This window comes from Syngnathus leptorhynchus, chromosome 17 (assembly GCF_054491065.1).
Source record: "Syngnathus leptorhynchus isolate UIUO chromosome 17, UIUO_Slep, whole genome shotgun sequence".
Taxonomy (NCBI): Eukaryota; Metazoa; Chordata; class Actinopteri; order Syngnathiformes; family Syngnathidae; genus Syngnathus; species Syngnathus leptorhynchus.
Genome location: NC_141211.1, coordinates 6,373,397 through 6,394,667, shown reverse-complemented (window position 1 = coordinate 6,394,667; position 21,271 = coordinate 6,373,397). Strand labels below are relative to the sequence as shown.

General features: G+C 45.3%; 2 protein-coding genes across 4 annotated transcripts; both read left to right on the top strand.

Moving 5' to 3' along the window:
- Window positions 1-292: 292 nt before the first annotated feature.
- On the top strand, window positions 293-7,935 carry arhgap35b (Rho GTPase activating protein 35b). Its single transcript, XM_085936375.1, has 7 exons — window positions 293-817; window positions 2,108-6,013; window positions 6,098-6,239; window positions 6,333-6,410; window positions 6,487-6,618; window positions 6,833-6,938; window positions 7,036-7,935. The coding sequence occupies exons 2-7, from the start codon at window positions 2,294-2,296 to the stop codon at window positions 7,454-7,456; spliced, it is 4,599 nt and encodes a 1,532-aa protein (XP_085792501.1). The 5' UTR covers window positions 293-817; window positions 2,108-2,293; the 3' UTR covers window positions 7,457-7,935.
- A 2,460-nt stretch (window positions 7,936-10,395) lies between these two features.
- Window positions 10,396-21,200, top strand: LOC147043444 (unconventional myosin-Ic-like). 3 transcript variants are annotated; one of them, XM_085936056.1, is made up of 33 exons: window positions 10,404-10,637; window positions 12,707-12,947; window positions 15,279-15,437; window positions 15,512-15,627; window positions 15,721-15,919; window positions 15,995-16,075; window positions 16,167-16,346; window positions 16,406-16,504; window positions 16,569-16,682; window positions 16,801-16,872; window positions 16,948-17,067; window positions 17,132-17,214; window positions 17,298-17,403; window positions 17,480-17,560; window positions 17,635-17,726; window positions 17,813-17,907; window positions 17,972-18,018; window positions 18,098-18,178; window positions 18,283-18,388; window positions 18,453-18,570; window positions 18,644-18,757; window positions 18,836-18,912; window positions 19,001-19,069; window positions 19,156-19,240; window positions 19,327-19,486; window positions 19,553-19,636; window positions 19,722-19,815; window positions 19,898-19,953; window positions 20,033-20,168; window positions 20,370-20,440; window positions 20,516-20,613; window positions 20,679-20,778; window positions 20,863-21,200. In XM_085936056.1, the coding sequence occupies exons 2-33, from the start codon at window positions 12,930-12,932 to the stop codon at window positions 20,887-20,889; spliced, it is 3,138 nt and encodes a 1,045-aa protein (XP_085792182.1). In that variant the 5' UTR covers window positions 10,404-10,637; window positions 12,707-12,929; the 3' UTR covers window positions 20,890-21,200. The 3 variants fall into 3 exon arrangements, with proteins under 3 accessions (XP_085792183.1, XP_085792182.1, XP_085792184.1); XM_085936057.1 differs by lacking the exon at window positions 12,707-12,947 and having other exon boundaries at window positions 10,396-10,528; XM_085936058.1 differs by lacking the exon at window positions 12,707-12,947.
- Window positions 21,201-21,271: the final 71 nt, after the last annotated feature.

Below are 21,271 nucleotides of genomic sequence, written 5' to 3'. Positions count from 1 at the left end.
CAGCTAGCTGACTGAGGGATGAACCTTTGTAAATGTCAATGTTTTAAAGTGTTTTAAAAAGCGTGACGTCATAAGATGGTGCCTCATTAAAACTTGTCAATTTACTTTTCATATGAATGTGTTTTATACATGCATCTATTAGGAAGTCATTTTAAAAAGTGATATAAGCGCACTTAAGAAAAGTGATGTCTTCATGTTTTGGGAGTGACGCAGGCTGCAGAAGTGTAGTGCACTAGCTCGCCAGTTGCTAGTTAGCCGTGCTGCAGTAGTGTGCGGGCGCCGCTGGGTGAGTCCCTCTTTCCGCCGCCTCTGCATCCACTGCTCCGCTCTCCCGAAGAAAAGAAGAGGAGGACTGGGTCCGGAGAGGAGGAGGAGGGCTCCCGCTGCCGCCATTATCGGAAAGCTGCTTCAAATCGCACTTTCACACACGCGATGTACCCCTAGGAGCTGGGACGTGAACGCTTCTGATCGCTCCTTGGATGTTTTGTCGGAGACGAAGCGGCCGGTCGATTTACTGGCCCGTTTTGTATGAGGCGTGTGCGGCCGGCCCAGCGTTAAATGTGCACAACAATGGACACAATAATGAGTGAAAACCAAGCAACGTGGTGAAGCCAGCAAGGGGGAACGCTCAGTAGGATTCTCTTTTTGTTTAATTTTTTTTTTTTTTTTTTTTGCACAGCAGGATTTCATTGGAAGCAAAACCTTATGCTTGAACAACATCGGATTGTTCTTTTTGTGTGTGTGGATATTTATTACCTTTCCAGTGTTTTGCAATTGCAACGACCAAGTGATGCCGAAGAGGGAAAGGCAAACACGGGTATGTAAGCGCAAAGTACACAATAGCGCAATGCACTTAGTGCAAGCTCGAAGACGTTATATGATTATTTTTTTTTGTATGCGGTTGCACATCAGGCGGCTGGGCTGCGGCAAACTGGCCTGACAGATGCAGCAAGAGAAAGGGAGACGTGCGATGGTATGCACGCCCTCCTCTTATTTATGGCTTTAGTGCACCGGCGAGTGCTCGTGTGTTCCACACCAGACAGCTGGCTAAATAAAGCACCTTTTATACGGCGTCTGTGTCTTGTGGAGGCACACTAGCCCAGATTTTCTTGAATGCTTTTTGCAATCTCATTATGTAGACAGCAAAAGAAAGCAAGGCCTGGCGTGGTCAGTCAAGCCCCTCTTTGACTGGCCACCCATGGGTGCAATCCTTTGCAAAAAAAAAAAAAAAAAAAAAATCGACAACGTCACCAAATGATATGATCCTTCCAATTCGATTAGGTTTGGATGAACCACCTCAGGTTGCATTGAGAAGCAGCAGGATTGCATGTATTATTTATTTTGGATGTCAGGCCTAGCCCAAGTGAGCAATGTGGACTGCTGCCGAGGCTGCTAAATGTGTCTGCTTATTTACTTCTCGGTACTGTATTGGTAATGTCCCCCGGTACTGATCGACTGCAATGACGCCTCCAGGCTTTATATTGTTCATATTGTCACTGCCTGAAATATTGGTAGTACTCCAGGAATCAATAAAAGACCTTTTAGGTACAATTCACAATCATTTGCCCCATAGCTGCAGTTAATGATACCTGCATTTGGCAACAATGAATGTATATGTATTTGGTAAAAGAGCTTTTGGATAATTTTGGACATGGATGTTTTCTTTCCTTCATACAAACTCTTTGATGCGACAAAAGAATGGGTTCAGCTCAATTAAAGTTAGAGCAGCATTATGTTGAATTGTTTTGTCATTTTGATGGTGCATTGACTTACAATGGACTCTGAATTGATTATTTTCCGGCGGTCTTTGTCAAGCTCTTGTATTTTTTTTCTTCCCCTTGATTGAAGGAGAGATGTTTAGTAAGGTTTAGTGTTTTAATTTGCATTTTCTGTGTCTGCTTGCATTATTTTGGATGAGAGAGTGTTCATCAGCCTGGAAAAAGGGGGCTTTAATATTTAGTAGTCATTTTATGGTTGAGCACAATCAGTCATCAGCAGACAATGTCATTTTGAGAGCGCCACTCCCATCATGGTCCCTCACATTGAATTTTGACTCTGATTATATTATTGCCCCCCCCCCCCCCCCTTTTTTTTTTTTTTCTTACAGGACCTGACTTTCAAAGGGGATGAATGAAAGCACCATCTTCACATATCATTGCAGCCTTTCTTGAATTCAAAGTAGATGGCCTGCAGAAGGAAGTGAAATTTGAGCCCTTCGCCAACTTTATGGACAAACCTTGCAGCGAACTTTTCACTCAGTGCCTGTTTATGGCAGGATGATCGACGGTGGATTATGATGGCAAAAAAGCAAGATGTCCGCTCCCCCATTTACAACCTCATTGTGGTCGGTTTGTCGGGTACGGAGAAAGAAAAAGGACAATGCGGGGTCGGAAAGTCCTGCTTGTGTAATCGGTACGTCAGGCCCAGCGCAGACGACTTCTACTTGGACCACACGTCGGTGTTGAGCACCAGCGACTTTGGGGGTCGAGTGGTTAACAATGATCACTTTCTATTTTGGGGGGAGGTCTCACGGCTTCTGGAGGAAGGGCCGGAATGCAGAATGCACGTGGTGGAGCAAACGGAATTCATCGACGACCAGACATTTCAGCCGCACCGTAGCACGGCCATGCAGCCGTATATCAAACGGGCCGCCGCCACCAAACTGGCTTCGGCCGAGAAGCTCATGTACTTCTGCACCGATCAGCTGGGCCTGGAGCAAGACTTTGAGCAAAAACAAATGCCCGAGGGCAAGCTGCAGGTGGACGGGTTCCTGCTCTGCGTAGATGTCAGCCGGGGTATGAACCGTAACTTTGATGACCAGCTGAAATTTGTCACAAACATCTACGGTCAGTTGAGCAAGAGCAAGAAACCCATCGTGTTGGTCCTCACCAAGTGCGACGAAGGAGTCGAACGCTATATCAAAGACGCGCATACCTTCGCCATCACTAAAAAGAGCCTACCGGTGGTGGAGACCTCTGCTCGTTCAAACATCAACGTGGACCTCGCTTTCCTCACTTTGGTTCAACTTATTGATAAAAGCAGAGGTAAGCCCAAGATCATCCCTTATTTCGAAGCGTTGAAACTGCAGAGTCAGCAAATTGCTTCGGCCAAGGATCGCTACGAATGGTTGATCAACCGGATAGTGAAGAATCACAATGAAAGCTGGCTTAACACCAGTCGGCGTATGAACACCTCCCCGGAATACAAAGAATATGTTTTCCTGGAGGGGACGGCAAAATGCAAGAAGCTCTTTCAACAGCATGTTTACCGTCTCAAACAGGAACATATTGAACGGCGACGTAAAATCTACCTGAGCACGCTTCCTCTCGCGCTCAGTTCTTTGGTGCCCGACCTGGATGAAATCGATCAGCTCAGTTGGTCCGGTGTCCAGAAGGTTCTTGAGTCCAAACAGCACTTTGCCCACTGGTTTGTGGTCCTGGAGGACTCTCCATGGGAGGACACGTCTCACATCGACAACATGGAAGATGAGCGGATCCCGTCGGATCTTCTGGAAACGGACGAGGCGGAGGAACTATTTAATGCCCACCTGGAGCATTTACGTAACGAATGCAGACGCGCGGAGATGAGGCTGGAGTTTAAACACAAGCTAGCTTCGTCTCCCTTCGTCACGCCCGGCAGACCTTGGGAGGAAGCTCGCAGCTTCATCATGAACGAAGAGTTCTACCAGTGGCTCGAGGAACCGGAATATTTGGACCTTTACAATCGTCATCAAAAGGAGATCATCGACCGTGCTAAAGAAGACTTCCAGGAACTGCTTCTGGAGTATTCTGAGCTTTTTTATGAACTGGAAGTGGATGCCAAGCCGAGTAAGGAGAAGATGGGCGCCATTCAGGAAGTGTTGGTGGAAGAGCAGAGGTTCAAGGCGCTACAGAAGCTTCCAGCCGAAAGAGATGCTCTAGTCTTGAAGCATATCCACTTTGTATATCACCCCACGAAGGAAACCTGCCCGAGCAGTCCCCACTGCGGCGACACCAAGATCGAACAACTCCTGGCGTCGCGGTTCCCCACGTGTTATCCCTTTTTTGACGTGAAAGCTCATTTCGGCGATACGAAAGCGGACAGAATTAATCTTGTCATTCTGGGAAAGGACGGACTGGCTCGAGAATTTGCCAACGAGATCCGAGCTCTCTGCACAAATGACGACTGGTACGTGTTGGACGGGAAGATGTACGAGCTGACGCTGCGGCCCATCGAAGGAAACGTGCGCCTTCCTGTCAATTCTTTCCACACGCCGACGTTCACCCCTCACGGATGTTTGTGTCTGTATAATTCGAAAGAATCCCTCTCCTATCTGATTGAAAGCCTGGAGCGTCTTCGGGAATCCACCTTGGGTCGGAGGGACAGCCAGCTAGCGCAGCTGCCCACGTCACTGCTGTTAGTCACCAAAAGAGGCGTGGGCTCGTACGTAGACGTCGGCGGAGAAACCGCTTTGAACCTAATAACCCACGGACAACAAGTGGCGAGGAGGCTGCAGTGCAGTTTCTTAGACCCCGCCTCCCCCGGCGTCGGCTACGGCCATAATGTCAGCGAGGCGCAAATCAACCAGGTGCTAAGGAGCCTTTTGGATATTCGCAGGAGTTCATCTTTTAGTAGCAACTCCCCTCCGCTCCTCCCCGAACCGCCGGGCATGAGGGAGTCTCCTCATCAGCCGGCCCCGGAGGCCGATCTCCGCATCGTCATGTGCTTAATGTGCGGCGACTCCTACGACATTGAGCAGCTGCTGTCGCCCTTCCTGATGCATCAGCACTGCAGGCCCATGTCCAACAGCGGCACCTCCGTGTTGCTCGAGCAGACGGTCGGCGGGCATAAGCTGGCCATCGAGCTGTCCATTCTCTCCTACCACGCCTCCTTCACTTTACGGAAGAGCAGGCTGGTGCACGGCTACTTTGCCGTGTACTCCGCCTGCCGCAAAGCGTCCCTGGAGACGCTGTGTGCGTTCTTGTGCGAGGTTCAGGATATCATCCCGGTGCAGCTTCTGGCGGTGGGGGACAGTCAGGCCGAGCTAACGGAGAGCGACTACGCCCGGGAGCTGCAGTTCCAAGGAGAGGAACTGGCCCATGAGATCGAAGGTCGTTTCAATAGTGTGGTTTGTGGCTCCGGGGGTGTGGTGGGAGGCCTGCACAGGATAGAGATGTTCCATCCTTTTCTCACGGAGGTGGTGGAGAAGCGTAACATCGTGGAAGCCACGCACATGTATGATAACGTGGCCGAAGCGTGCACCAACGAAAACGTGTACTCCCCACGTTGCAGTTCTCCCAGCCTCGTTACTATGTTCCTGGATTCTGAGGATGACGTGGAGCCATCTCCTCCGTACTACGACGGCACTCTCACTTCTCACCACGGGGGCTTTAACCTGCCCGACTTGGACTCCAATGACATCTCTCTTATCTCTGACATCAGAGATCTGGAGAGCAAACTAAACAACAAAGTGCCCCAGCACGTAAGAGTCAAACCCGGCGTCACTTTTGACTTTCGAAAGGTCAGCCGCAACCCTTACATGGATACGGTCGCTCACCGGCGCTCCCTGCCGTCCGCGGTCACCTGGGTTCCCGGCGGCGACGTGGGCTACGACCCGTCCGACTACGCGGAGCCCATGGACGCCGTTTGCAAGCCCCGCCCCAGCAATGACGAGATCATCTACTCGGTGCCGCATGACAGCACGCAAGGAAAAATCATCACCATCCGCAACTCCAACAGGATGCACGCCAACGGCAACGGATCCGACAGTGAAGCGGACAGCAGCTCTCTGGAGCGAAGAAGGAAATTCTCAGCGGCGGGCGTGAAGCCCCGCCTTTACCGCGATCGCTCCAAGCGACTCGGCAAGTTCAGCAGCTTCCGCACCAGTTTCATCGGCAGCGACGATGAGATGGGAGCGCTCCCAAAGTCCAAGGAAGATGATTTTGGGACACTGAAAGGGGAAAGTCTAGTTAATGAAGAGAATGAGGACCCCAAGAAGAGGAACATTCTGAAGAGTCTTCGGCGAACTGCCAAGGTGTACATTCGCTTCTCTCTCTCGTTTTAATGTTGTCAGTATTTTTTTAATGCAAAACTTCTTTTCTTTTTTCTCCCCTGTCAGAAATCAAGACCAAAGCCCCGCCCAGCAATCCCCAAACCCATGGAAAGCAATTATTTTGGGGTACCCTTAGTTAATGTAGTCTCCCCCGATAGACCCATTCCACTTTTCATCGAGAAATGCGTTCGCTTCATCGAGACCACAGGTGGGTGTGTTTATTTATTTATTTATTTATTTTTTATCAACCAGACTTGATGACCTTGCTTAACATTGATGTACGCTTCCTTGCTTTGCTCAGGTCTGAACACAGAAGGTTTATACCGTGTAAGCGGCAACAAGTCTGAAATGGAAAGCATGCAAAGGCAGTTTGAACAGGGTAAGTTAGTTACCAAAGCGAATTCCTGCCCTCTTATTTTTTCCCCATCTCCATAACACTTGCTCTCGTTGCGCAGACCATGGATTAGACCTGGTGGAAAAAGACTTCTCCATAAACACTGTGGCCGGAGCCTTGAAGAGCTTCTTCTCCGAGCTGCCTGAGCCCCTGGTGCCTTTTGCCCTGCAGGTGGACCTACTGGATGCTTTCAGTAAGCAAACACTGCTGGGCAGGGGAGGGGTCTTGACTCCGACATAAAAGCAGCATTCCTGTAACAGGGGTGGGGCGGCTTTTAACATTTATTTTTCCTCGGCGTTGACGCTGATCGTTTCCATGATGGCGCAAAGAGGCTTCTCGAAAAACAAATCAATACTTTAAGTGGCATGATGCAATTCTAAATGTGAAACGTTTGCTTGGGAATGCAGAAATCACCGACAGAGAGCAGCGGCTGTACACCATGAAGGATGTCCTGAGGAGGTTCCCCAGGGAGAATTATGATGCCTTCAAATACGTCGTGAGCCACTTACACAAGTAAGTTCACCACCAGCGTTTTATTACTTCAGTAGAATAAAAAAGAAAAATTGTCTTTTTGGATATTTTTTAAAAAAATTTTATGTGTGTTTGTCAGGGTGAGCCAGCTGAGTAGGCTGAACCTGATGACCAGCGAGAACTTGTCCATCTGCTTCTGGCCCACACTCATGCGACCGGACTTCACCACCATGGACGCACTGACGGCCACGCGCACCTACCAGACAATCATCGAGATCTTCATCCATCAGTGTGCATTCTTCTTCTACAACCAGCCGCTCATAGACTCCCCAACGGGCCTCGGGGGGCTCCCGGCCTCACCCACCACCACCCTGGGCGGGAGCTCGGCCTACACCTGCTACCGCTCGTCTCCTCCGCACACGGGGGCGCACTTCAGCCCTCTGCAGCAGCAGTCGCCGCCCACCACCCCCCAGTCCCCTCTGCAGTCCCTGCTCCCCCCCTTGCACCAGCATGCCCACCCCCATCCCCACCACTCCCCCGCTGAGCAGGAGACACTGTGAGACCACAGCCACGTGTGCCCGGGATAGCCCCTGCAACCTCACCGCCAACATGAGAACTTCATGGTGGATGATGATTTGGGGGGGGGGGCGCTTCCCCCCCCCCCCCCCCCCAAAATGTCATGGAATCGGACATCATGAAAGCTGGAAGACATTTGTAACCATCATGTTTTATCTGTTATTCTTCCTCATGAAAGTACTGCCACTGGATTGGATGACCCTCTCAGTCCTTTGGGGTGGAAGTTTGCGCCCTCTAGTGGAGGCATTGGGGCTCATTTCATTGATGTGGGGAGGGGGGGTGCGGGGTGGGGTTTACACATCCAGGGATGCACTTTAATGTTCAGTTGTTTTTTTTTCTTTTACATACTGTGTGTTTTTAATTTTAACAGTTCAGCCATACCCGTTGCCTCTACAGAACAGAGCTCTGTCAGATCAAACTTTGTTTACATGAAATGCTTTTTTTTTTTTTTTTATGTTATCCGCATACTTATCTGAAGCACTTTTTTGATAGAGTACCGTTAAATTAGAATTGTTCATGTTCTTTGTTTAGTAGTTGAGTTGAGCATTCTTGTGCAAACGAGATCCCCTAATGTAAAAACTTTCATTGGTCCCATTATCCCGGAGCGACTCCTGTTCCTTACTCATCCGGCCTTCATGAATTTTAGTTTTAGACTTTGTCCTCTGTCCAGCTGTTGGTTGAGCAGAAGGGATGTTTGAGTGAAGAATAAGCAGCCATATTTGTTCAGCACATTTGATTGGTAACAAGATGGCAATCATCTTCTAATGTCCGGCTTTTCCATTATATTGCAAATCCCACTTGAACAATATCGTAGAAAGAATCTGTGAATGGCGACGCCACGTGTGAAGTACTTTATCATATCGTCCACTGTTAATGAAGATCTGAATGTTTTTTTTTTTTACCCTGAAAAATGATAAGACAAAAGCTCTGTGTTTCCTACCGGAACAAGTGTGTTAATCACTGGATCGACTGTTTCGTTTAGTTTTTCTGAGCATCTTTTACTGGCACTTAGTAAATATCACAATGCTTTCATTTTTAAATATTGTTGCGCCAATCAGTCTATCATGAAATAGAATTAACACACAACCATGACTGTCCATTGCCAATCAGTGGGCAATGATTGACTGTAATTGTTTGTAGGCTGGGGGGAGGACACCAGTAAAGTCAGTGGTAGGAAACATTTTTAGTGTGTATTTCGATGATTTAAAGTCCATTTTTTTACATTTTTTGTGAAGGTTTCAAGGCCACTTAGTGCATGATTTTAAACACACACCACAGGAGAGGGATGAAAGCCTCTCACTTTGTTTGAAAACGTAATTTAGTCCAAGGACAGAACAAATGCTTCAAGAGAAATAGCTTATGTACTGCGCTCCAAGAAAACCTTGAATTTGTCTGACTGAGCAAACAGTGTTTAAAGAAGAAGGCCTTATGTAAACTGTATGATAGTTAATAAATTAAATCTTGTAAACTTGTCATTAATGGTCTTGTGGTTAATATATTTTTAAACTATTATGGGGCTCAATGAGTGCATACTACATACAAAATAGACCTAAAAAGCATGTATAAATATGAGGTATTACACTTTTCTCCATAATGATTTGAACTTTCTCAGCTACCGTAGTCAGCCGGTAGTGATGTGCATTCCAGTTCTTTAAGTGAACTGAATCTTTAGAATCAGTTCACTCAAAAGATTCGTTCAAACGAATCGTTAAGCTTTGACCATGATTTTTCCCTAATTTTCCCTGTTATAAGGAACACCTGAAAATGGCGGTGTACCTAATGGAGTGTCCAAGTGACGTCACAGATCAAACAACCAATCAGAAAGTGGGGGTGAGGGCGGGTGTGGCACTTTTCACGTTCATTTAACTTTTGACCATGATTTATCCCTAATGAAGTGGCCTGTGATTAGGTACACTTGAAAATGGCGGTGTACCTAATAGAGTGTCCGATTGACGTCACAGATCAAACAGCCAATCAGAAAGTGGGGGTGAGAGCGGGTGTGGCACTTTTCACTTTCATTTAAGCTTTGACCATGATTTTTCCCTAATGAAGTGGCCTGTTATTAGGTACACCTGAAAATGGTGGTGTACCTAATAGAGTGTCCAAGTGACGTCACATATCAAACAGCCAATCAGAAAGTTGGGGGTGAGGGCGGGTGTGGCACTTTTCACTTTCATTTAAGCTTTGACCATGATTTTTCCCTAATGGAGTGGCCTGTTATTAGGTACACCTGAAAATGGTGGTGTACCTAATAGAGTGTCCGAGTGACGTCACAGATCAAACAGCCAATCAGAAAGTTGGGGGTGAGGGCGGGTGTGGCACTTTTCACTTTCATTTAAGCTTTGACCATGATTTTTCCCTAATGGAGTGGCCTTTGATTAGGTACACCTGAAAATGGTGGTGTACCTAATAGAGTGTCCAAATGATGGTACGTCATTTTCTTCTTCGTTTTGTTTTACGGCAAGGTGGCACCAGCTTCAATGCGCATTACTGACACCTACTGGTTAAACTCATATGACCTGAAAAAAAAACCCGAATCACTTTAGGAAGTGATTCGTTCGCTCTCGTTCACTGAAAAGAGTCGTTCCTTTGAACGAACTGTTCACTCACGAGCCAACACTATCATCCGGTTCAATGGGCGGGGCTTCCGGTGATTTGAGTTTTTCAAATTTATAAATGCATTTATGTACACAATTTAGGAGCACTATTTGACATGAGCTCTTCGACTTTGTTTGTTGTCATTAGTTACGTCACTTGAACCTTGAGCGCTATCCTAAAACTAAAATATCAACAAAGATGGCTTCCCTGCCACGCCCACTAGTGCCACCCAGCTGTTTATCAATAGTTAGTTGAGGAAAGTGTTAAAAAAAAAAAAAAGTAGGGGCGGCAATGCAACTAATAGGATGCAAGCTGCCGTTAAACCTCAACGAAGAAGAAGAAGAATAAGTGTTGACTTGAATGCTTTTTTTGTGTTTTCCACGCAAAAGCTGATGTCCAAACAGCAAAAGTGGAGGCTCCTTGTCGGCAGCTGACCTACCTGCAAGATGTTCTTTAAAGTACGCAGTAACTGAATATAATATCGTCTGTATCTTTGTAGACTAAAATGGACTCCTCCACGTTACATTTAATAATTTCGCGTTTCCATCTGTCCATCGTTTGCAACAGGTAAGCGATTGATGAATGATGGGAGAACTTTGCCATTTCAGAATTCCACTAGGTGGCGCTATTAGACTTCAGTTTATTAAACATCAGAGGAATTGGTCTTGTGATAACTTTGTCTCAGTGATCAAAGCATTACTGTTAGTCTCATGTTGTTGACTCCACTTTCCACAGTTCCAACTTAAAATGAATTCTTATTCACATACATTATAGTTCTTGTACCGTTATCTAGTAATCAAGATGGCTTTGTGCTTGTAATAGGGATATGGGGCAGTGAGAGGCAGTAAAGGTGAAGACGGGGTGAAAGTGACAGCAGATGAGTGCTGACGGAGGCTCAGCACAGATGGACAATAGGCTACTCGCGGTTTCTCCATCAAGGGCATAATGCACAGTGATGGAGGCTCAATAATAGCTGCACAGTGAAGCGTGCACGCTGCAACATGATAGGCTGAAGGGACAGGAAGAAAGACAGACTGGTATACATGGATCGTGTGTGTGTGTGTGTGTTTGACTAAACAGAAAGAGAGGTAAGAATCCCTCCCATTTTCCACCCCGCCTTAAAAGTCACCCCAGCATGATAAATTGCCGTGTTGAGTCATACAACGTCTGCAGACTAAAATAAGACAAAAACCAGCAGGCTGTCAATTTGAAACAGTAGTTGTTTATACTCGGCGTTCTGAATTCCTTCAATTATAGTTCACATGTTTGGAATTCGTTTCTGAGCTCAGATAGAATTATGTAAAAATCAAAGAGATTCCACCTTGTATCATTTAAAAGCTTCAGCAAAAGTTTCGACTGGATTTACATGCACGCAACTTGAAGGGCTATTTAGGAAGCGGTAGTCCGGGTTAACTGACGGGCAGGCCGTGAAGGAAAATCTTGAACATCAGGAAAGAGCAAGGAAGGAAATCTCACTTACAGGAACTGTTGCACAGAAATAGGAGCACATAAGAGCACATCTGGAAAACAACGGTGAACGATAATGGAGATCGCTGTGACACCTTGCGATATTTATAATACTTGCCCAGACTTAAAATTCACAAAGTGGTTCAAGTTTTAGGCTCAAAGATTTTTTTTTTCCAACTCATAGATGTAAAACATGTCTCTGCTTTGTCTCTACTCACCACAGAAGAATGCGAACACAATTTTGTAATGTAATGTCCCCTTGAGTCTAATTTACAAGTTACATAATCTCCAATCCAGAATTGTTTCTCAAGAGACTGTTTGGCTATGATAGGAAAGCAAAAAACAATACTGGTCACATTTTCCTCATGGGAAATAAATGATCAACTATTGTCTCATTGTATGAAATTTCTTTTGAAATGGTCGGCTAATTTGAAAATGAAACCGTAGAATTTGATGGAATGCGACATTGTCGAACATGCAGATAAGGGGGACTGTAAGTGGACCATATATAGTAAAAGCGCTTGTTGAAGAATAACTCGAGTTAACCCCTTTGTGTGTAATGCACTAATATAGACTTAATTTGAATAAAAACAGATGTACGAAGTTATAATTGTAGTATACTTTACACACACAATTTCTTGTGCTGTTGAAACTAGCCCATTTTTAATTGGTTCAAGAAAACAATAAGAAAATGAAATAAAAAAAATTCAATTAATTTTCATTTCCAAGTGAATGACACATCTCTATGCAGGTATACCAACTGCAAGAAGTCACATCCTATTTGAATCTGTCTCAGCTTGTGGGAGAAAAGGGAGGGAGCAAAGTCAACTGGGAGGGAAAGAAGGAAAGAATGTTTCAAGATCTCATCATCCCATTTTTTTTTTTATTGCAGCGGCAGAGTGGTTAGTCTTTATTTTGGAGCCACTAGTAACATTTTCCACTCCTTGTTTCTCTGCCTTGCCTTTTGCATTCTCCACTGCAGCATAGTTTCCCATGTTTTTCCTTTTTTTGCAACCTACTTGTGACGTGTGAGCGGAGTTCCTGCTCTTGTTTAGTGCAGCGCAGTTTGGCGAGAGAGAGCGGGCAAAGGGGCTTTGGGAAGCAGACGTAAAGTGTAGTTGAAGGCGACTTGAAGGTTTAGCTTGAGAGCTTTCTTTGCTCAAGCGCAGGGGAAGGTGGAGCGGCAGAAGGACCACGGACGTGCGGAAAGGCTGAGAGAAAGTCAAAAAGGGGAGCGACGGGGGAAGAGAAGACATTAAACTGCCTCGCTCTGTCGCCCTTGGGTCACGCTGAATGAGAGCTTGCAGTTGACGGGTCTGCTTCATACGAGAGGAGGAGCTCCAGCCCAGCGGGGAGACCAACACATCATCCTTTGTCAAGCACCAAGACAAGATGAGGTACCAGGGCAGGGTAAGAGCCACATGGAATTCTGCCTACTTCCAGCACATCTACACAACAGCAAAATTTAACTTGTCATTGAGATAAAAACACGACGGCGGTTTGTATCCAGCTGTGGTCCCATCAAGGCTCGGCAAGGGACAGAGGCTTACCAAATAAGGAAGATTGTCTGGATGTAGTCACTCAGGCAAGGTTTAGTCAAGTCCTATTATGAGGTGTGTCTCCTCTCCAGAGCAAACATGTTCCAATCACCACAACTCTCAGATGTTTACACCCAAAACCCTCGACTGTGTATTTCCTGGCCCGTCATGCTATTCAACAGCTGCGAGGACGAGATTCTGTTATGTTGAGTCGCAGTGCTTCGTCGATCGGGAACATTTGTTTTATATGAGGCCGATGGCCATTTCATGTTTGCTGCGGTGATTGCAGGGATGAAAGTCAAGATCTTAACTCGTGACTGGCAAAAGGTCGAAAACAATGTTTGCTGTGTTGCGTGATGGCACAAAATAGTTTGGTTGCCCGGCAACCTTGATGTTTGGTCGGCCTTTCACAAGTTGGAAAAAATGAGATTATTGCACAGATGCGGTACACACACACACACACACACACACACACACACACACACACACACACACACACACACGCACGCAACTTGAGCTTCACAGCTGATGCACATCCGCAAAAGCGGCAGCGAGCTACTTGTTAAATCTGACGGATGAGTGATTACGCTAAAGGAGCCGTTGCAGAGCCCGATTGTTATTGCCAATGGCAATTTGGCTCTGTGCAGTCTTGTACTGAGGTATGTTTTATGAACATATGCATACCTTTGTGACAAACTCCCCCCCCAAACATTTCGTGAGTGGTCTTGATTCCATTCCATTCACCCCTGTTGAGAAGACTTAACAATACACACATCCCAAGTGTTTCATCTAAAAACATGCAGCAACAAAAGATTCCATGGCATCCTCTGTCCGCCTGCTCTGATCCTGACCCAAACATTCCTTCAGTGTGTTCTTTGGAAAATCTGACAGCCAACTGTTAATCACATCTGGGATCCCACCTGCAGGAATGAGAGAACAATACTCCAAAGGTGAAGCCACGAGGAGCGGCTACAATTGACTTTGGGTGATTTTCCTTTTGCTCTCACGTCTTGGCTACCTTCCACTGTTGTCCTCTTGTTTTCGCAAGGATTTCCCTGCGAATGCTGCTCGAGGGTAAAAGGCCTTTTACCGACGTGCAGCGGCCAAACGAGCCCCCTGAGAGAAACGCTTGCATTGAGGAGATGTCTTGCCCCTTTGTTTTGTGCACAACTTGTTGTCCATGTTTTTATAGCTGTTTACAGCAACTCTGCAGGGGGTTCCAGATAGAAAAATGTGAAGTAGCTTAATGCTAAGACTTGTTGCAAAAAAGGGCTAACAAAACTAGCATCGATAATGTGGTGATTGGATAATTAACACAAAAGTTGCAGCAATACATGTAAACAAACAATATAAGAAAACTCACAGATGCGTTGTATTATTTACCCCCTGTAATAATGAAACTATTTTTTGCAGCTTGCTGGCACTTATGAAAGTTTTTTTAATCTCTTATCAGTACCAACAAGAAAGTTAAGCATCGAAGTACTCTGTATCAAGAACCACCAAACTTTTGAAAGTACCGAACCATCCACAAGCCCTTTAATGTGCAATGATGCATTTTTACAATATTATTCATCAGTAAGGCTTCCAAACTGACAAATGTTTCCCTTTCCGTTGCATGTTACTGTGGTTGTGTGTGCGTGCGATATTTTACACTGTGGCCACAGAGAATGTCACCGCAACCCACTAAATTCTACCCACCTATAATATCGCGTTTGTCGTCACATTAAGTTGACATGCGCACACACTTTCTCAATTGCATCACTCTTCTCACCCTCTGGCGTTATCACCTTGTGTGTATGTTGTCATATTATATCACCATCTCAACACAGATAAGCGTATCTTGTTTATTTTTTTGGGGGGGGATTCTTTAAATGGCTTTGCCTTGGCACGCTTTGGTAGAACTGTGAAGTGTTTACAGATGTGGTTGGTAAATGTTGAGCCATTTGCATTTTTTCCATCATCAAGAAGGTTTTGTAACATATTGTGTGGCAATTTATTGGTGAAGCTGTTATGACTTAAAACCAAGTTTGGGGTTTTTTGTGTCAAATGTCAATTGAGGCAAAATAATGTGTGAGTAAAAGTGAAGTACTTTCCAATGAGATAATAAGATTGAATTTCTGAGTCATTACAAACAATACACGACTGCCCTCTTGTGTCATAATGTTGTAACTGCAATCTTTTTTTTTTTTCTTTCTTTCAACAGGAGGTGGACATTGAAGGAAGGGTGCGCTTGGTGATGGAGAGCACCCTAACGGCCCGTGACAGGGTCGGAGTCCAGGATTTTGTTCTACTGGAGAACCACAACAGCGAAGCAGCCTTTATAGAAAACCTGCGACGGCGCTTCAAAGAAAACCTCATCTATGTAATGAAACAATATCTCTCAAAAAGTTGCTAAAAATATTTGGTATCATTTCATGACTTTATTTTATGCCTCAGACTTATATAGGCTCCGTGCTGGTGTCAGTGAACCCCTACAAAGACCTGGAAATTTACTCCAAGCCGCAGATGGAACGATACAGAGGAGTCAGCTTTTATGAAATATCGCCTCACATGTGAGTCTTGTTAAATACTTTCTATTGTGGATCACCATTTAAAACTTGTCAGCAAATTGTGTTGAATCTAATACTCTACGACTTTTCAATCAGCTACGCAGTGTCAGACAACACTTACCGAGCCATGCGGACCACATGGAAGGATCAGTGCATTCTCATATCAGGTGAGAGTGGCGCAGGGAAAACAGAAGCCTCGAAGAAGATCCTCCTCTACTATGCCATCACCTACCCGTCTAATCATAACATGAGCAGCCTCGGAGACCGCCTGCTTCAGTCCAACCCTATTCTGGAGGTATTTGATTGCATTTTGAATTAAAGTTCCATAACAAATTTGGTTCACATTGCTTTATGATCATGCTTTGTGTAGGCATTCGGTAACGCCAAAACACTAAAGAATGACAACTCCAGTCGATTTGGAAAATACATGGATGTGCAGTTTGACTTCAAGGTAAAAAAAAAAAGTCTTGGGAGATTTTTGAAAGTTAATTGCACCATTGTAGAAATATTAAGATGGCAATTGTATATTCTGCCTTTCCTAGGGGGCACCAGTCGGCGGCCACATCCTTAATTACTTGCTGGAGAAATCTCGGGTCGTCTACCAGAATCATGGAGAAAGAAGTTTCCACATCTTTTATCAGCTTCTGGATGGTGGGAGCAGTGAACTTCTCCAGATGCTTCATCTTGAAAGAAACCCTCAGAACTACCAGTATCTGGTTAAGGTACGAGAAGCATCAGTAGGATTGGCGTCGTGGTGTATGATACCGAGTTGTCTTGACAGGGAAACTGTTCAAAAGTCAGCTCTATTAGTGACAAGAAGAATTGGCAAGTTTTGATGAATGCCCTGTCCGTTATTGGCTTCACTGATGAAGACCTGCAGGTTAGTTCCGTCTTTAAATTTTGTCTCAGAGTCTTTCACCAACGTGACTTGTGTCTCTCGTCAGAATTTGCTGAACATCATCGCCAGCGTTCTCCATCTGGGCAACACTCAATTTGGAGAAGGCGAGGAAGGCGAAACGCACATCACCACCGAGACGCCGATAGTCAATGTTTCAAAGGTGGGCGTTATCACACAAGTATCAGTCGATGTTCAAATGTGCTTTTTTTTTTTTTTTTAAAAGAAAGCAACTGAACAAATGTGCTCTTGTTTTTTTCATTTTTTTTCATTTTTTGCAGCTGCTGGGTCTTGAGGCCTCGTCCCTCAGCGAGGCTCTTACTCACAAAAAACTCACCGCCAAAGGGGAGGAGGTACAAGATAACTATTGTTCCTGACCCGGGCGTCCACAGTGATTTGATTGTTTTGAATTTTAACTTGCATTGCAGATGATCATCCCTCTCAACTTTGACCAAGCAATGTCCGCTCGCGACGCTTTAGCCAAAGCTGTCTATGGTCGAGCCTTCACCTGGTTGGTGGAGAAGATCAACCGGTCTCTTGCTCTGAAGGTGCTACCATTTTTTTTTTTCAGACAAATGCAACAGTGGCAACATCTTTTATGTTGTTTTGCAGGATGACGTCGACCACAGCAATAAAGCCTTCCCCGTGATCGGCCTTTTGGACATCTACGGCTTTGAGGTCCTACAGCGCAACAGGTCTGACTAACAGTTATTTGACCTCTTCAGTCTTCCTTGCTACAAAGTACGCCTGGTTCCATTCTTTCTTTCTCTCCATGTAGTTTTGAGCAGTTCTGCATCAACTACTGCAGCGAGAAGCTCCAGCAGCTCTTTATTGAGCTCACCCTCAGATCCGAGCAAGAGGAATACACAACAGAGGGAATAGCCGTGAGTGCCATACGTATATCTCCATTTGGAATAATATTTCCACTCCAACAAAATTTTTACGCCGCCCGACTTTCAGTGGGAGATGGTGCCGTACTTTGACAACAAAATCATCTGTGACCTGATCGAGGCCAAGCACAAGGGCATCATCGCCATTCTGGTGTGTTTTGAGTTCAAACGTGTCTGCCCGTCCATCGGCGTTGTTATCAGTTGAGTAGTGTTTCTGTCTTTCAGGATGAGGAGTGTGTGAGACCCGGCGAAACGAGCGACGCCTCGTTCTTAGAGAAACTGGAGGACACACTTGACGGCCATCCCCATTTTGTCACGTATGAGCGAGCATTAGCAAAGGACTGTTTTTTTTTTTTTTTTTATCTGCAGAACACTGAACAGTTTGTCCGCGCGTGTCTTGCAGTCACAAGCTGGCAAACGGCAAAACTCGGAAGGTCGTGAGTAGAGAGGAATTTCGGTTGCTGCACTATGCCGGGGAAGTCAACTACAATGTCAACGGTAACGAGTTTGCATCGCGGCGCGTATGCTGCAACAACGCTGACCTCATTGCTCATTCATGTAGGTTTCCTTGAGAAGAACAATGACTCACTGAGCAGGACCCTGAAAGAGGTAAATAACATTTGGAATTGACTCAAAAGAGGGTTTCCCGCTGCGTTGACGCGGATCATCGGTTTTGGACCGTGTTCAGGTCATGTGGCAGTCAGACAACAAGATCATAAGTCAGTGTTTCTACAGAGAGGAAGTGACGGAGCAGAAACGCCCACGGATGGTGAGTCTCTTTCTCTTTCTCTGCAAAATTAAATCCATATTTATTTGTTTATATGCTTCTACCTTTTACTTCAACTACTGTTATAAAATATTTTTTTCCTCCAGGCTGCCTCTCACTTTAAAAATAGCCTGTTGAAACTTCTGGACAACCTCATGACGAAAGAACCGTCATATGTGCGCTGTATCAAACCCAATGATACCAAGCAGCCAGGTGGACTTGTTTACAATTTGTGTGTCACAAGCGAGTACTAATTTCAAACTGATATCATCGCCAGGTCACTTTGACGAAGTTCTCGTCCGGCACCAGGTCAGGTATCTCGGCCTGATGGAGAACCTTCGTGTCAGGAGAGCCGGCTTTGCCTACAGACGCAGCTTTGAGGCCTTTCTGCAGAGGTGACTCGCTACTCCGGTCACTATTTATTTCAGCCAGGTCATGTCGTTTTATTTTTGCGGTAACACCCTTCAGGTACAAGCCTCTATGTCCAGAAACGTGGCCCGTCTGGTATGGAAGACTCCGGGATGGTGTGGCCATACTGGCCAACCATCTTGGCTACCAAGAGGAGGAGTACAAACTGGGCAGGCAAAGCATCATCCATTTTCCAAAACATCTTATATTGATTTTGCACCACTATAGTATGTAATCATTCTTCCCACGCAGGTCCAAAATATTCATCCGTTTCCCCAAAACTCTCTTTCTGACCGAAGATGCACTTCAAGCCAAAAAGCCAGAGATAGGTGATTAGAAATATTTATTTCACCTAAAACAAATGCAGATAATTTTTACCAAATTCTAATCTAAGAAACTTCCTCCTTTGTCTTCCAGCTTTGACTCTGCAGACATCCTGGAGAGGCTACAGGGAAAGAGCCAAATACAAAAAGATCAGACATGCAAGTCAGTGCTCCTCACACTTGTTTGAAGCCTCTGCATGTGACCGTCGTCATTATTTCGGTCGTAATCTAAACCCGTGGTATGTGCAGTCATAGTGATTCAATCGGCATGGCGAGGGATGAAAGGACGGCGGAGGGCAAGGAGGCGTCGACAGGCCGCCGATTTGATACGCAGGTGCACAACTGTCTCTCATTGCGAGATTTTTATTTATTTTCTTAATCTGTCATGACATCTTCCTTGTATCTGGTTTTTTTTTCCAGGTTCATAAAAGGATTTATCCACCGCCATGAGGACTACAGTCCAGAAAATGATTATTTCCTGGATCATGTGCGTTACTCTTTCCTCATGAAGCTCAGCAAAAATCTGCCCACAAGTGTTTTGGACAAAAGCTGGCTGCCATCTCCTCCCGTTGTCGCTGAGGTACAATCAGTGGAGTGTGTTTTGCTCAAAGTTCCAAATCTTGACTTCATTTGTTTTCTTCTGCAGGCTTCAGAGTACCTTCGTGCACTGCACATGCGGAACTTGGTCATGAAGTACTGCATGAGGATCCAACCTGAATGGAAGAATCAAGTAAGTCACTGTGACCAATTAAATGACTTATATCGGTCCCGTTTGCGAGTTAAGAAGAGATTTAATGCTGGCGTGGCTCCTATAGATGACGCAGAAAGTCGTTGCTAGTGAGCTCTTCAAAGATCAGAAGGACAGCTATCCTCAAAGCGTCGGCAGGCTCTTTTTGGACACCAGGATCGGTGAGTGTTCATATCATCGCCTAAAAAAAAAAAAAAAGTAAGACAACAAATACACATTGACTCCCTCGCCGTTTTTTTACAGAACGCGAGCAGATCAATCTCAAGGTTCTCCAGACTCTTGGCAGTGACAAAGTGCAGGTGATGCTCCCCCTTGTCGATTTATTTTAGGCTACAACTGACATGTTTGAATGGTCATGTATGGATTCGTCCTCCACAGTACGGCGTGCCAGTCATCAAGTATGACAGGAGGGGGTTCAAGCCACGCTCTCGACAGCTCCTCCTTTCCAACACCTTTGCCGTGCTGGTGGACAAGACCAAGATCAAGCAGAGGATCGACTACGCGGCACTTGGAGGTCACATTGATCGTGATTTAGTATCATATTCATTTCAATAGGTAGAAATAGGTAGAAATGGTCTTCCACTAGAGGCCAGTAGCCTTAGTAAGTAAAGTTAAGTGAATTGTGTGAGTAAATTGAGATCATATTTTTTTTTAGTATGCTGTACTTTTTGTGACAGTTTTATTTTGAATTCTAATTTTCCTTTTAACTGCACAGGTATCTCTGTGAGCTCCCTCAGCGATGGGATGGTTGTTCTGCACTTGCCCACTGAGGAGAATAAGCAAAAGGTAAGAGCAATCAAGATCTGCTCAGTGATGCACAAGATTGGAGGCACATCCTGAAACCACTTTTCTCTTCCGCAGGGTGATGTGCTGCTGCACTGCGACCATGTGATCGAGCTCGTGACAAAATTAGCCCTGATGGCCCGCATGTTGAACCACGTCAATGTTAAGCCTGGCAGGTGAGACCCCCCCAACCCCAAGCCATGCAAGCAAACACGTTTTAACACCACTTTCACTTTATTAGCGTACGCTTTGCGGGAGCACGAGGCAATGAGGGCATCATTGATTTTGTCAACGGCTCCGAGCTGAAGGTGGCGAAAGGCAAAAGAGGACACCTGCTAGTGGTGAGTGGGCAGCTGTTCTTAAATCAAACCATTCAAATAAAACCACCCTACTTAATAAAGTATTTGATTTGATTTTGTCCTTAGACTGCCCCTCGGATCAAAACCGCATGAAGAAGAACCACAAGCAAATAAATGCTAGCTAACGCTTGGCTAACCGGAGGATTAACGCTCACTGCTCTTGATGTGATGAAGCACACACTTGCAAAAGCTGAGGTCACTATTTGAGCAAAATACACAAAATTATCTCGAAAAGAATACCCGGTAAGGATTGATTACATCATAACAGGAAGTCCTCATACGTCATGTTTTTATTAAGCGCCATGCAGGCTACAAATATATATATATATATAAAATCTCAAATATTATGTAAACATTGTATCACTGTCTGTATAAAAAAAACTATAAATAAATAACGTCAAATAAATAGCAAATATCTCGTGTCTTTGGGAAGTCCAGTCGATGAAGGGCCCGGCCGGGGGTGACAAAAACAGGA

What these genes read in the sequence shown, in the direction of transcription:
- LOC147043444 (XM_085936056.1), top strand. An exon ending in AGCAGAAACGCCCACGGATG is followed by an intron (nt 18,179 to 18,282) that starts GTGAGTCTCTTT and finishes TTTTTCCTCCAG; the next exon opens with GCTGCCTCTCACTTTAAAAA. An exon ending in CTGAGGAGAATAAGCAAAAG is followed by an intron (nt 20,441 to 20,515) that starts GTAAGAGCAATC and finishes TCTCTTCCGCAG; the next exon opens with GGTGATGTGCTGCTGCACTG.
- arhgap35b (XM_085936375.1), top strand. Translation starts at nt 2,294, where the DNA reads ATGATGGCAAAAAAGCAAGATGTCCGCTCCCCCATTTACAACCTCATT. An exon ending in GCAAAGGCAGTTTGAACAGG is followed by an intron (nt 6,411 to 6,486) that starts GTAAGTTAGTTA and finishes CTCGTTGCGCAG; the next exon opens with ACCATGGATTAGACCTGGTG. An exon ending in GTCGTGAGCCACTTACACAA is followed by an intron (nt 6,939 to 7,035) that starts GTAAGTTCACCA and finishes TGTGTTTGTCAG; the next exon opens with GGTGAGCCAGCTGAGTAGGC.